Here is a 13,966-nt window from a genome sequence, read left to right as displayed (position 1 = left end):
GCCCGCCGCCGCCGCCGCAGCGTCCCCCGCCGCGCGCCGGGCCATGCGGAGAGCCGCCGGCATGGAGGACTTCGCCGAGGAAGAGGAGCCCTGGTATGACCAGCAGGACCTGGAGCGGGGTGAGTACAGGGGGGACGCGAGAGCGGGGTGCGCCGCAGCCCCTGCCTGCTGCTCCATTGTTGGGCGGCAGCACCCCGGGAAGGGCTGGGCTGGGCGCGCTTGGACTCCGAGGGGTCATGTGTCCGGAGAAGGGGCCATCTAACGGGGATGCTGCCTACATTGACTCGGACAGGACGGACAGAGATCTGCAAAAGTGGGGGGCGTGCCTCATCAGTTCCCTAGATGATGGGCATCCATCGTCTTTTGCCAGCCCCCCTCATCTGTAGGCAGTTGGGGCCCAGGGCTCTCCTGTCCCGGAGACTTGGACACCGGCTGCCTTAGGAAGCTGGAAGGTGGCTGCTCCGGGACGTTTGACCGGGAGAGGGTGGTGTATGTTCTTCTGTCCTAATTCCAACAGCACCTTCCCTGCCATATTCTTGAGTTCCAAGACTCCCGAAAAGTTCCCCCAACTCCCTCACCCCCTGGCAGGGAGGGAGTGCGGGGACCCTGCCGCGGGGCCTCATGTTTGTGGCCCTTCCCTTTCTCGTATTCCACCCTGCCATGGGGGAAAGGCCTTTGCCCTAAAATAATGGGGAGCCACCTCCCCCTCCTCCCCCCATGTGGGAGCAGAGAGGGTGGCTGAAGGGGGGTTAGAAGCTGGTGATGAGGTGGCCAAAGTGACATCACTCCAAGTAGGGGGCGGGGCAGTCAGCACAGGAAGAAGGAGGAGGCTGGAGAGGGTCAGAGCCAAGGCCAGCTGGAGTGGATGGAGCCGCCCAGTTCTCCCCCAAAGCGCCTGGTTGTAGGACTGTCAGGGCTGGGGGATCACATGCCCTCAGAGGGTGACCTCCCACAGTCACCAGCAGGCAGGCAATCTAGTCTGGCACAGTTTGTGCCTCAGGCCCTGTCTGGGTCTCTCCTTCCACTAATAGGTGCCCGGCTGTGCCCTGCCCTCTGGTCTCTTCCCAGATCCTTAAAACCTCTGTCACTCCACACCAGCATATGGCAGATACGACTCTACCCTTGTGCTGGGCCTCCAGGACCACTATGGGACAGGGACTCTAGGCTGAACCCTGCATTCTCCACGCCCCAACTCCCCACCACTGACTGTGACACCTCCTCCTTCATCCTGACACTATCCCCACTTCATTTCCCACAGCAATAGGGCCCCCTCTAAGTGACATCTTTGCTCCTGGATGGCCCTGCATCTCTAGGATGGCCTCTAGACTGATGGAGAAGGCAGATTTATTTAAAAAAATGTGGCTTCTCCGGCATCATGGGTGTAGAATGCAGTGGGAGGGCTTCATGGAAGAGGTGGACCTAGGAGGAAGCATTTGAGGCAGAAGTCTTGGGAAGATGGCTTCTCTGGGAGAAGAAGTTGATGCCTACATTGCTGCTGTCTCTTTAATTCCTGCAGCCCTAATGAGGACGCTGGCTCTGTGCCCAGCCCAGATGTGGGAAGAGGGAGCTGGGGAATATGGATGGGAGCTGCACTGCTTCCCAGGAGCGGTGGGACGATACCAGCAGGCCGAGTGCCTGTGCTGTAGGCCAGTGTCATGATGGGCTTGGCAGGCTCCCCTCCCTGGCCCGGCCAGTCTGCCCTGTAGCTGTCCTCCTTGCAACATCTCCAGAATAGCCAGGGCCGGGGGGATAAGGATAACCAGAAATGAGACAGGAGCAGGAGAAGTCGGAGCTGCTCACCAAACAACTGGTCGGGCTCCATGGGCCAGGTGTGCACTGAGCCTGTGAAGAGCACACCTGGCCCCTGTGGACTCCGTATTCCAGGAGAGGTGATGGACATGGGAACAAAGGGACAACTGGGACAGAGTGGGATGGATTCTGCAGCGACTGGCCCTGCCACCAGCGAAAGTAGGGACAGGAAGCTCCCCCCTTAAACTGGAGGAAGAATAGGGGTCTGTGAACAGAGGAAGATGCAAAGTGTTCCTTCATCCCACGTGCTTTGGCCTTGTTACCAGGAGGGCCCAGTCCTTGGAAAAGGACATCAGGCTTGGAAAAGCAGGGGGTCAGTGAAAAAGAGGGAGTCCCTCAGCAAGCTGGACTGACCAGTGGCTGCTGTATGGGCTTCAGCAGAGTGGAGATTGTGCGGGTGGTTCAGGGTCGGGCAGGGGAGGGTCACTGTGGGCCAGAACCGACTCGACCACCTAACAGTAAGAGCAGGCAGAGGAGATTGGAAGGCTCTAGTGGCAGCACGTGTGTACCAAGACATGAGGTGGTGTGAGTGTACCCCAGGAGGCTAAGCCACCCAGAAGACCTCCTGGGGTCTGAGATGGACCACACCCATAGGTCCAGCACCTTCTATTCTTGGGAACTCCTGGGGGTCAGGTGGGGACAGCTAGAAGGTGAGGTGGTGGGTGCAAGACGCAGGTTGTCACCCCGCTTCCCTGCCTAGGTTCCCTCTGTCCAGATACCCCGGGGCCTGCATTCCCTGTCTGCTTCTCCTGCCCGGAGCACACGCCCCACCCTCTCCCCGATGTAGCTCTGGCCTGGTCGACAGAGGTGGTTGGGACAAGTCTTCCCCACCTGGATTTTTGCTGTCTTTTCTCTGCCCACTGACACCAGCATCTGCAAAAATAGAAAAAGTCATTAATTATTAAGCACTGGTGCTGTCCCTGCCCGCCTTCCTCCCCCACCAGGGGGACCAGGCATGGCTGGCCTATGGGCATCTTATTCCAGGCCTAGTCAGTCAGTCACGGGTTTGAGGACAAGCTGCCGACCTCCCCTCTGACCTTCCCTTTGTACCCTGACCTTGGGTCCTCAGCTGAGTGGGGAGAGCTCAGACACTGTCCTACCTCCCCCTGCACACCCCAAAGGGAGCCTCAAGTCACACCCAGGAGACCCTTGCTGACTCTTCCCTGCAGCACGCCCCAACCTACCCTGACTTCAGCCAGTGTGAGGCAGGGGAGCCCGTTCAGGGATTCTCAGAAAGGACATCCCTGTGCTTCCTAGCCAATCCCTTTGCTAATCCCCGAGAGGTACAGGGCAACCTTTCAGAGAGAAAAGCCCCCTAAGGAGACCCCAGGAATCCTGAGCCCAGCAGAGAGCTGCCAGCCCAGGTACAGCCGGGTCTGCCCAAGCCCAGCTGGGTCCACCCAGGCCCAGCCGAGTCCACCCAGGCCCAGCCAAGTCCAGTGTGACCATGAATCTGGCGGTCACAGGCTGTTTACTGACTTACTTCCTGCTTAGCTAGCTCCTTCATTCTTCCGCTTCCAGGCCTCCCTCCCCCTCAAGTCCTGCACCTCCTGGGAGCCTAGAGCCATTTCCTGCCTCAGCTGCCCGGTGTCTTGGCCCAGCCCCTGGCTCCTCTCAGTCCTCCTGCTCTTCAGTTTTGAGAGTCCTCCCTGACCCCTCCTGGCAGCGCTGACCAGCTTAGCTTGCACTGTGATCCAATTTCTCTGAGATTCCCGCCCCCCCCCCACCTGTCCATCTCCATCCCGGAATCAGGAGGTGACCTGGCCACATCTGCCACCTTTGCAGGGCGCCCTGTTACACACTTGTTTTAGTGTGTCCTGTTCCCCCAGCAGCACGCAACCCAGAGGAAAAAGCATAACCTGCTGTTTTTTCTGAGACTTAACCATATTCTGGCTCTGTGACCTTGAACTCTGAGTTAGGCTGCAGAAGCTCAACTCAAGAAACTGAGGTGAAGCCCTGTCTCTGACGTCAGCACAGATGACAGCCTCCATAGCAATGGCTTCATAAAGGTTCACCCCATAGTTTCCAGTGGGGAGAAAATGTATAGATTGTGTTTGTCACTTACTGTTTGCCAATAACCAAGTATCTGGTTGTAGGAGATATGAGGGCCCTGAGTGGCACAGTTAGTACTTGGTTACTAACCAAAAAGTTGACAGTTCAAACCCACTCAATGGCACAGTGGAAGAAAGGCCTCATATATAAAGAACAGATACAACGTCAGGGAGGCCAAGTCTGACTTCTACTAGCTTCATAAAGGGGAACTGTCCCCATCAATAATATTCATAGTACCAAACAAATAGCAGCTTGGTCAGCCCTGCCACCTCACATGCTTCTGCACCTTTTCTACCAATCATTGTGCCCAAGGTTCACTGCAAATTTACTTACCATTGTGGAGTTTATTAGGGAAAGAGGTTGGGGAGTGGGGGAGGCAAAGAATATCATACAATACAAATCCACATTTAGCCCAGCAGTCCAAGCCAGATTAACAAGGCACAATTCCTCAGCTAGTTCATAAGTTCCCTAGTAACAAGTGAAAGTCTAGGTTTAGTTCAGCAGCATAAATAAACGTCTGGTTTCCTCAGTTGTCCAGCAAACTTTATGTCAGAGCATTTACAAGTCAGCTTTTCCCTTTATCATCCATCCAGCAAAATCTTTAACTGTGGCTCCATCTCTAGGGTTCCTCTGGTTATGCCTTGCTACGGTCTCTTCACAGTGTCTCCACAGTGCCACAGTCTCTTCACCCTCTCTCCACCAGCTGCCTCTCACAAGTGTAGAAAGCGCTCTTTTATATTGGTCCCACAGCTCTTGACGATTTGCAAGACCATATGTCCGCAGTTAAGGTAGCTGGAGGCCATGCCCCCAGTGGAGGCTAATGCAATGGATAGAAAAGCCCATTTTCAAGGTTTCTGACACCACACTTGGCAACCTGCTTCTGTGAAGATTACAGTCAAGCTCTACCTTAAGCGCTGTGCTGACTTAAGAACTGTCTGTATGGGAACAAGCTGACAATGGCAACTCACTAGATAGGAAACTTAGGGGCCAATGAATCTAGGTTAATGGGGGAGGCATAGTTTGGAAAAGGAGACATTTGAAGAATGTAACCAATGTTGCTGTACTGTGCATGTTCAAACTGTTGGGTTGGTGCGTGTTCTGTGTAAAAACAGCAAAAGAGCCTAGGAAACTCTGGAGCTCAGTCTACTCTGGAATTGAGGGGGCCACCAGGAGCAGAACTGGCTTGATGACAACAAGCTATCAAAACACCTGGTTGGTTTGGAGAGGTACTGGTGCCTGCTGTCCTGCAGTGGAGAGGAGAGAGCCAGGGTAACCAGGGCTAAAGGGCCACCCAAGTTATCGCCAACCCCACATCACACAGGGCTGTGTTCAGTGAATTTACAACCATTGTGGGCACTTTTGTCCAGTTGCGAGTTAACTGATTCATAGGGTGCTGGTGTTTATGCCGGCTTGCCTTGATGTCTTCATCAGACAATTCCATTGCTCAAGGCTAAAGGCTCTTGTTTGTAATTTAGTTTTTTTTTTTTTTTTTGTAGCTAAGGTAGGTGTTTAGGGAGCTGTAGTGGGTTAAGAGTCGTGTTTTCAACCCAAAGGCACATGGTACAAACCCACCAGCTGCTCCTCAGGAGAGAGGCCATCTCCTTTCCTGCGATTTACAGCCTCTGATAACCTACTGGAAAGTCAGCTGAGTCAGTCCAACTCGAGGGCAAATGAGTTGCTGAAAGCAGGTGATTAGGAAGCTCTGGTGGCACAGTGAGTAGAGACCTGTGTTGCTAAGCAAAGGCACATGGTACAGGTTCAAATCCTCCAGCAGCTTCAAGGGAGAAAGATGGGTATTCTCCTCTGTGAGACTTACAGCTTCCGAAAACCCAGTGAAGGGTCAGCTGTGAATCAGTTCTGACTCGGGGCGATACGTTGAGTTGAAGGTCTTGTGTCTGGGGACGCTGCAGAAGGTTTCCCAGGATAAGCAGCAGAGCCTTGCTCCGTCATAGCCTTGGGTTCTTCCTCGTCCAGGGAACACTTCCTCCTGTGACATCTGGGCATGGGGCCCACCTCCAGGCTGGGGCTTTGGGCTCAGAGTCTCCACTCAGGAGTCGGCAGGCTCAGATCCTTACCTGGGAACAGACTCCAGGTTTGGTCCTGAAGACCAGCGTGGCCCTGTGCTCACTCCCTTGACCTCTTGGCTGGGCCCAGCAGCTGGCCAGGCCCCTTTGGCTCTAATAAGACAATGTCCACCCACACCCAGCATGGCAGAAGGAGACCCGAGGCTCTTCCCTTCGCAGCCCACTGAGAGTCGCTGCTTTCTGCAGTCGTCCAAGAGGGAAACCTCCACCGAGGCCTGCTCGATGCCAGCAGAGGGCTCAGCTAGAAATATTTATGTATTTATGCGGGAAATGTGCAGAGCGGCCTCCACCTTGCAGGGACCCTACGATTCCTAAATATGAAAGTAACGACGGTCCCTCTTGAGCTGAATCCAGGGCCACATTCTGCAGCCCCATGGAGTTAACATTAGCATCTCACTCTGGGTTTTCACGACCAGCCTAGATTGTGGACTGTTGTTAGAAACACTTGCATGGTATGAAAAGAACTCAGAGCTTTCCTGGACAGCAGTATACTACATGAATCAAAGAGGCGCACCTCATCCTGGCATTTCGGTTTCTAGGAAAGAATCCTAAAGAAACAGGCAGTGACTTACACAAAGAATTATTTTTTCTCTCTCTTCTGTTGTAGTGAGTTACACATTCCTTCAGTTTCTCTCTGTACAAGTCAGTAATGCCGATTATGTCCTTCAAGTTGTGCAGCGTTCTTGCACAAAGGTTTTTTTGTACAAGACAGTTACTTAAAGATTGGGTTATTGTGGAGAAAAAGAAAATATTTTGTATTTTTATTTTAGGGATATTTCCCTAAAGATTCAGTAAAGCTTACTTAGGGACACCAACTCTGGGTTCTTGGCTTAGTGGTAAGGAACTGTGCAAAAGGTACGTGATTCAAATCCACCAGTTGCAGGGGAGCTCTGGTGGCCTAATGGCAAGACACTGCACTGCAATCCCAGAGGTACATGGTTCAAGTCCACCAGATGCTCTGCTGGAAAAGGAGGGGGCAATCTCCTCCTGTACCAGTCAGATCTGATTTGACGGTACACGTAAAATAATACAATAAAAATAAAAAATTTTTAAAAAATCCACCAGTTGCTCCTCAGGAGAAAGATGGGCAGTTTCTTCCTATACATTAATTAACTGTCTGAAAATTCGCTGGAGGGTCAGCTGTGAGTCAGTTCCAGCTTGACGGTACACAACAACAACAACAACTTAGGAGCATGGGTAACGGTTCCCAGCAGAGCTTAACCTTGCCCTGTTGTCCGCCATCCGCACAATCTCTCATAAGCTGGAGCCCCTTTTTACAGCCACTGTGTCAGTCTGTCTTGCTGAGGGCCTCTTCCTCTCACCCCTCCCTTTCTCGGCATGATGCTTTTTCTCCAATGATTGGTGCAGGAAAACCCTGTGTAGCAATGCTGCTGTGTAGCACATGGGGTCTCCAAGAGTTGGCATTAACTAAAGAGCAGCAGTTTGGGTTCTTTGTTTTATACAATAAAGTGTCAGTCTAAAGACTAAAGTATGCTTGACCCAAGCCATGCTCTTCTCAGTTACTTGCTGTGCATCAGAGAGCTGGATGACTAAGGATGACAGAAGAAGAATTGATGCCTTTGAGTTGTAGTGCTAGAGAAGAGACTTGAGTATACCATGGACCGCCAGGAGAACAAACAGGTCTGTCCTGGAGAGGGTAAAACCAAGCTGCTCCTTGGAGGCAAGGATTTTGAAGCTCTGTCTCACATACTTTGGGCATTACCAAGAGGGGCCTTGGAGAAGGATATCCTGCTTGGAAGGGTTGAGGGGCAATGCAGGAGAAGATCCTGGATGAGGTGGATTGACACAGTGACTGAGGTAACAGGGGTAGATGTGTCAGAGACAGTGAGACCGGTTCAGGGCAGGGCGGGGTTCAGAGCTATTGTACACAGGGTCACTATGAGTCGCAGGTGACTTGACGGCACTAACAACAATAACAACCCAGCCTGTAAAAATGTCAGAGGCTTCTGCCCACCAAATCTACTGGCCTTGCGTTGATTCTGACTCCCTGGGACCCTCCACCAGGTCTCCCGGGCTGCGCAGCTGTGGAGGGAGCCGTTCTGCTCTCTCTGTGGGGTTTTGGATCCGCCAGTGACCCCCAAGGAGGGAGACGGGCACTTTCCTCCTTTGAGGTACAGCCTCGGAAACCCACTGGAGCTCAGCTGTGACTTGGTTCTGAGTTGATGGCAATGAGTGAGAAATCTTTATACAAGGAGACTGCCTGTCTTTTTCCATGCAGAGTGACTGGAAGATTCAGACTGACAACCTTCGGTTAACAGTTCAACACACTCCGCTGTGCCTCCCAGTCTCCCCAATAGATACATGCGGATATACCCAGGAAAAATACCCAGGCCATGTTAATGACATGAGAAAAGTAGGTATAAAAAATAAATATCCTTTCCAAGGCCCTCCAACTTCCCCAGAAGGAGCTAAGCTGTCCGTGTCAGCTGTGCCAGGGTGCTTTGCCCGTCCATCTGTGGAAAGTTATATCCCTTTCCTTTAAAAAAGCATTTTTGTAAGCCTGTTCTGTGCCAGGCATTCCTAGGCAGTGGGGACAGCAGTGAACAAAACAGAATTCCTTGTTTCCTTTGAACTTGAAGCTCTGATGTCCCCACTGCCCTCCTATTGAATCAGTCCTACTCCTTGTGATCCCCCCATCAAGTTTCCAAGGCAGTTAATCTTTAAGAAAAAAGACAGCCTATCTTTCTCCCCCAGAGATGCTGCAGGGCTTGAACCATCAGCCTCTGGGTTAGCAGCCCCATAAATAACCCCCTCTGCCACCACGTCTCCTTTGCCTTCCACGCGGGACATTCTGACTTGATTCCCAGTCAGCATACTTTGCGTGCAGACTCTGCCTGTCATTGGAGACTTGCCAGTTGCTATGACACTAAACAAGTTCAGCAGAGAGCTTCCAGGCTAAGGTGGATGAGGAAGAAAGGTCTGCCCATCTACATGTGGTCAGCCCGTGAAGACACTGTGTTAGAACAGGACACTGGCCAGCCTGCAGCGCAGCCCAAGGCCGGCACAGGGCCCAGCAGCATTCATTCGGTTTTGCATGGGGTCACCATGAGTTGGAACAACTCGACAGCCACACCAGCAACAATTAGTTGAATCATTAAAATAAAATATGCCTCAATTGTTTGATGATTTTTCCGAATAGTGCATGATGCTTGAACGCTAAAGAGGAAAATCGAGCAGCTGAGAGAGTACAGGGAGTGTGCAACCCAGTGACTGGGGAAGGCTTCCCAGCGGATGTGACAAAGTGTAGACTGAACGGAGGAGAGATAGCCTCGGCGGTCCTGGAAAAGAACATTCCAGGCCGAGGTGACAACTGGGCCAGATACCTCATTCCGGGCTTTTGTCTCCTTCCAAACCTGGGGACCCTCTGACAGCCATGCCTTGTATCTTCATTGTCTTGTGGTCTCCAGAGCCCAACCCAGAATTAAAAGGGTGCTCTGGTTTTGTGGGAGCCCCGGTGGTGCAGTGGCTAAGCACTCAGCGGCTGATCCAAGGATCAGTGGTTTGAACCCTCTGGCTGCTCCCATGGCAGAAAGGGGAAGCAGTCGACTCCTGTAAAGGTTTCAGCCTCGGAAGCCCGGCGGGGCGGTTCTGTCCTGTCCTGTCTGCGTCGGAACCCGACGTGATGGCACCAGCCTGCGGGCTGACTGTGTCCTCACGCTGCTATCCTCTCTCCTGCCCGCCCCTTCCCCAAGACTTGCACCTGGCCGCGGAGCTGGGAAAGACGCTGCTGGAGAGAAACAAGGAGCTGGAGGAGTCTCTGCAGCAGATGTACTCCACCAACGAGGAGCAGGTGCAGGAGATTGAGGTGAGCCCACCAATGGGCAGGTGCAGGAGATTGAGGTGAGCGGCCGGGGGGCCTGCAGCAGGAAGCACCTCTCAGCAGGCACAGATTACAGCTCACCACCTGCACAACTGTTCTAGGCGGCCCTGTTGCACCATCTTCATGTACACACACGTGCACACACAGCCCTCCGGTGGACGCATACCCTAGCAAGCCTGCCTTTATTTTTGTTTGTTAGTCTCTTACTCTTTTTTTATTATTATAATGAAAATTTACAGAGATTTTTGGATTTCCATTCGTTCACTGTTGCACTTTTCTCCCTGCCCATCCCTCCCCTCCAGTTTGTTCTTCTCTTTGAAAAGTAAAAGAAAAACTCTTTCATTGTTACGCAATCCCTCCCCCCAAGTCCACTCCACTGTGCAGCCTTCGTTCTGGACTCCTGTCATGACAATAATACCTAATCACATATCCCTTTTAAACAGTTCTCTCCCTCATTTGTTTCAATGCAGTATGTATAATTTATCCCCTCTTCCTCAGTGTCCCCCAAACCGCGATGTCAGTCCCATTTTACAACAGTGGCACCATACAGTATTTGTCCTTTTGTGACTGAGATACTTCACTCAGCATAATGTCCTCCAGGTCACCTATTTTGTATAATATTTCATGAGTGCCTTGTTTTTGAATGCAGCGTAGTATTCCATTGTGTGAATATACCACAGCTTCTCTATCCATTCGTTTGTTGATGGGCACTTGGGTTGTTTCCACTTCTTTGCTATTGTGAACAACTGTGATAAACATGGGTGTGCATAAGCCTTTAGAAGTGACAGAAGGGTTTAGGCAGAATTACTCCATACCTGCTCTAAAGGGCCACTCGATCTCCCTGTCCCCCAGTACCTGACCAAGCAGCTGGACACGTTACGACACGTCAATGAGCAGCATGCCAAAGTATATGAGCAGCTGGACGTGACAGCCCGCGACCTGGAGCTGACCAACCAGAAGCTGGTGCTGGACAGTAAGACTGCCCAGCAGAAGATCCATGGGTGAGGGCTGAGCGAGAGTTGGGCACGGGTTATGTGAGAGGTACCAGGGTTGGGTGTGCAGACTGGTGTCCCTCTTGGAACCTGGCTGGTGGAGAGTCTGCCTTTGTCAGTGCCACGTGGCTTAGCATCCCTATCCAAATGCCACTTTAAGCACAGAATCCACACCAGGCTCTGCTTTAGGCACTGGGATACAGAGATGAATGAACTCCATCCTGCCCTCTGGAAGCACAGGCGTGTGACTCCTACAGTGCAGGGGGATAAGGATACAGAGCGTGGTGGTGGACAGAGGGGGGATTGGTGCAGCCTGGGAGGTAGGAAAGGAGGGGGTCCTTGAAGAGACAGTTCCTCCATCTGAGCCTTGTGCGGGAAGCACATTTCAAAGTTGCCTGTCTGCTGCCATGCCTGCCTCCCTCCATCTGTAGGGAGCTGGGGACACACAGAGAAAAGTTGGCCCCAGCCCCTTCAAGCACCGCCGTGTGTGTCCCCTGTCTCATCCCCAGGCTGACGGAGACCATTGAGCGCCTGCAGGCTCAGGTGGAGGAGCTGCAGGCCCAGGTGGAGCAGCTACGGGACCTGGAGCAGCTGAGAGTCCGCCGGGAGAAGCGGGAGCGCAGGCGCACCATCCACACCTTCCCCTGCCTCAAGGAGCTGTGCACCAGCCCCCGGTAGGCCAGGGAGGGTGGGCACTGGGCAGCGGAGGGGACGCAGCTTACAGGCCCTCAGAGAGACCCTGGTACAGCTGTTACCAAGCTAGCGTTGGCGGGCATTGATTTACCACAGCCTAAACGACAGAATTCTCATAGCAGCATGGGGAAACGTGGAAAAGGGAGCTCTGGGGGCTTAGAATTTACATTGGATACCAAGTGGGTGTTTTCGTAAAGATCTGGTAAGAAGCTGCGCTGCAACCTGAAAGGCACTCGGTTTGAATCCAACAGCTGCTCAGAAGGAGGATAGGCAGTTTCCTCCTGTGTAATATACTGTGTCTGACAACCCACTGGAGGGTCGGTTAGGAACAGTGTCAACTTGTGGCACTCAACAACATCCCCGCTGCTCAGATGAGAAATGTGAAGTCACATGTCATAAAAAAACCCAACCACTCAAACTAATCTCACTGCTGTTTCTGCCTCACGGTGACCCTATAGCACGGAGAACTCCATCGGGTTCCCAACGCTGTAAATGCTGCCAGGAGCAACCTGACTCTTCTTTCTCCGTGGGCCGGTGGTTGGCAGCTCACCATTTAACCCATTGCACCACCAGGCTCCTTTTAAATCCCATGTCACCCATTCAGTGAGATGTGCAGTCAAGATTCCAACCAGGAGGGAATCTACCGCTCCTCTCAGTTCCCAGGACATCTAAGACCATCCGACCTCTTAATGTAGAATGTATCTATGAGGTGGATTGATTCAGTGGCTGGGATAATCGGGATGGGAGTGTCAGAGACAGTGCGACTGGCACAGAACAGAGCGGAGTTTAGGGCTGTTGTACATAGGGTCGCTATGAGTCGCAAGCGACTCGACGGCACATAACAACAACAACAACATACCGGTATCTAGAGGGTGTTTCATGAAACTGTCCCTCTTGGGTAACTGAAGAGGGGTTAACAAAGAGGTACTGGCAGGGTGGAGAGAAATCAGGGGGCAGCGTCACATTCCAGCAACAGCAAGGAGAGTGACCATCATTAACGAGGTGAGGGTAGGGGGATATGGAGGAACTATGTGACCACATCTACCCAGGAAGAGAGCCTGGGGACACGTGCCCTGTGACCTCACCCCACTCCCGAGCTGACAACCTGTGGGTGTTTCTAATGAGGCAAAGAGTAGGGGGGAAGGAGGAACGGCGGAGACTAGATCAGGAAGCTGACTGCGCTCCGCTCAGGGCTTCAGCTGTGTCCACTGCCCCGTCCTCTGCAGGTGCGAGGATGCCTTCCGCCTGCACAGTTCCTCGCTGGAGCTGGGCCCGCGGCCCCTGGAGCAGGAGAATGAGCGGCTGCAGACCCTGGTGACGGCGCTGCGCGCACAGGTGGGCCAGGAGCGGCAGCGCAGGGAGCGCGCGGAGCGCGAGTACGCGGCGGTGCTGCAGGAGTACGCGGAGCTGGAGCGGCGCCTGGGCGAGCTGGAGGGCTGCCGCCTGCGCGTGCAGGAGCTGGAGGCCGAGCTCCTGGAGCTGCAGCAGATGAAGCAGGCCAAGACCTACCTGCTGGGCCGCGAGGACCACCTGGCCGAGGCCCTGCTGGAGCCGCTCACGCATGCCCCCGAGGCTGATGACCCCCAGCCAGGCAGTGGCGACCTGGGCGCCCAGGATGGCACCGCCTCTCCAGCCGCCTCGCCAGGGCACGCTGTGCGCAAGAGCTGCAGCGACACGGCACTCAACGCCATCGTGGCCAAAGACCCCGCCAGCCGGCACGCGGGCAACCTGACGCTGCACGCCAACAGCGTGCGCAAGCGGGGCATGTCCATCCTGCGCGAGGTGGACGAGCAGTACCACGCGCTGCTCGAGAAGTACGAGGAGCTGCTGAGCAAGTGCCGGCAGCACGGGGCCGGCGTGCGGCACGCGGGCGTGCAGACCTCCAGGCCCATCTCCCGGGACAGCTCGTGGCGGGACCTGCGAGGGGGCGAAGAGGGCTCGGGGGACGCCAAGGCGGGGGACAAGAGCCTGAGCCAGCACGTGGAGGCCGTGGACAAGCGGCTGGAGCAGAGCCAGCCCGAGTACAAGGCGCTCTTCAAGGAGATCTTCTCCAGGATCCAGAAGACCAAGGCGGACATCAACGCCACCAAAGTCAAGACCCCCAGCAGCAAGTGAGGCCTCCTCAAGGATTCATGGGGGGGGGGGTCCCTCTGCTCGGCCTGCAGCTATCTGGGCCAGGCATGGGGGTCGCTGGTCCTGCAGCCTGTCAGCTTCCGTGTGTCAGCCCCTCCCACCTGGGCCTGGGACCTGCAGCTTAGTTAGGTCTGCATGTGGGGTTCCCTCCCTGGGCTCCGGCATGGGGTCCCTCTCATTGGGCCTGCAGCCCACAGTGAGGATGAGATCAAGTGGCTGCTCCAGGGGTCTAGGAGGAGCGAGACCCCCTCCAACTTCCAGAAGTGCGGGGGGACCAGCATGAGTCCACCTGATGGGGAAGGTGGCCGACACGGCCCACTTCCCAGGAACTCTGGTCACCCCTGCTGCAGCCCAGAGTTTAA

The 13,966-nt window shown here is 54.1% G+C and overlaps 1 protein-coding gene across 1 annotated transcript; it reads left to right on the top strand.

The window, feature by feature from the left end:
- Nucleotides 1-10: 10 nt before the first annotated feature.
- Nucleotides 11-13,595, top strand: CDR2L (cerebellar degeneration-related protein 2-like). The gene is made up of 5 exons (XM_006886223.1): nucleotides 11-119; nucleotides 9,659-9,771; nucleotides 10,639-10,787; nucleotides 11,288-11,452; nucleotides 12,698-13,595. Exons 1-5 carry the CDS (start codon nucleotides 44-46, stop codon nucleotides 13,584-13,586), a joined length of 1,392 nt encoding a protein of 463 aa, XP_006886285.1. The 5' UTR covers nucleotides 11-43; the 3' UTR covers nucleotides 13,587-13,595.
- Nucleotides 13,596-13,966: the final 371 nt, after the last annotated feature.

The sequence above is a fragment of the Elephantulus edwardii genome, unplaced genomic scaffold, assembly GCF_000299155.1.
Source record: "Elephantulus edwardii isolate Elephantulus edwardi_28Jun2011 unplaced genomic scaffold, EleEdw1.0 scaffold00048, whole genome shotgun sequence".
Taxonomy (NCBI): domain Eukaryota; kingdom Metazoa; phylum Chordata; class Mammalia; order Macroscelidea; family Macroscelididae; genus Elephantulus; species Elephantulus edwardii.
Note: the sequence above shows the minus strand (reverse complement) of the source record. Positions and strands in the feature narration are given on the sequence as shown.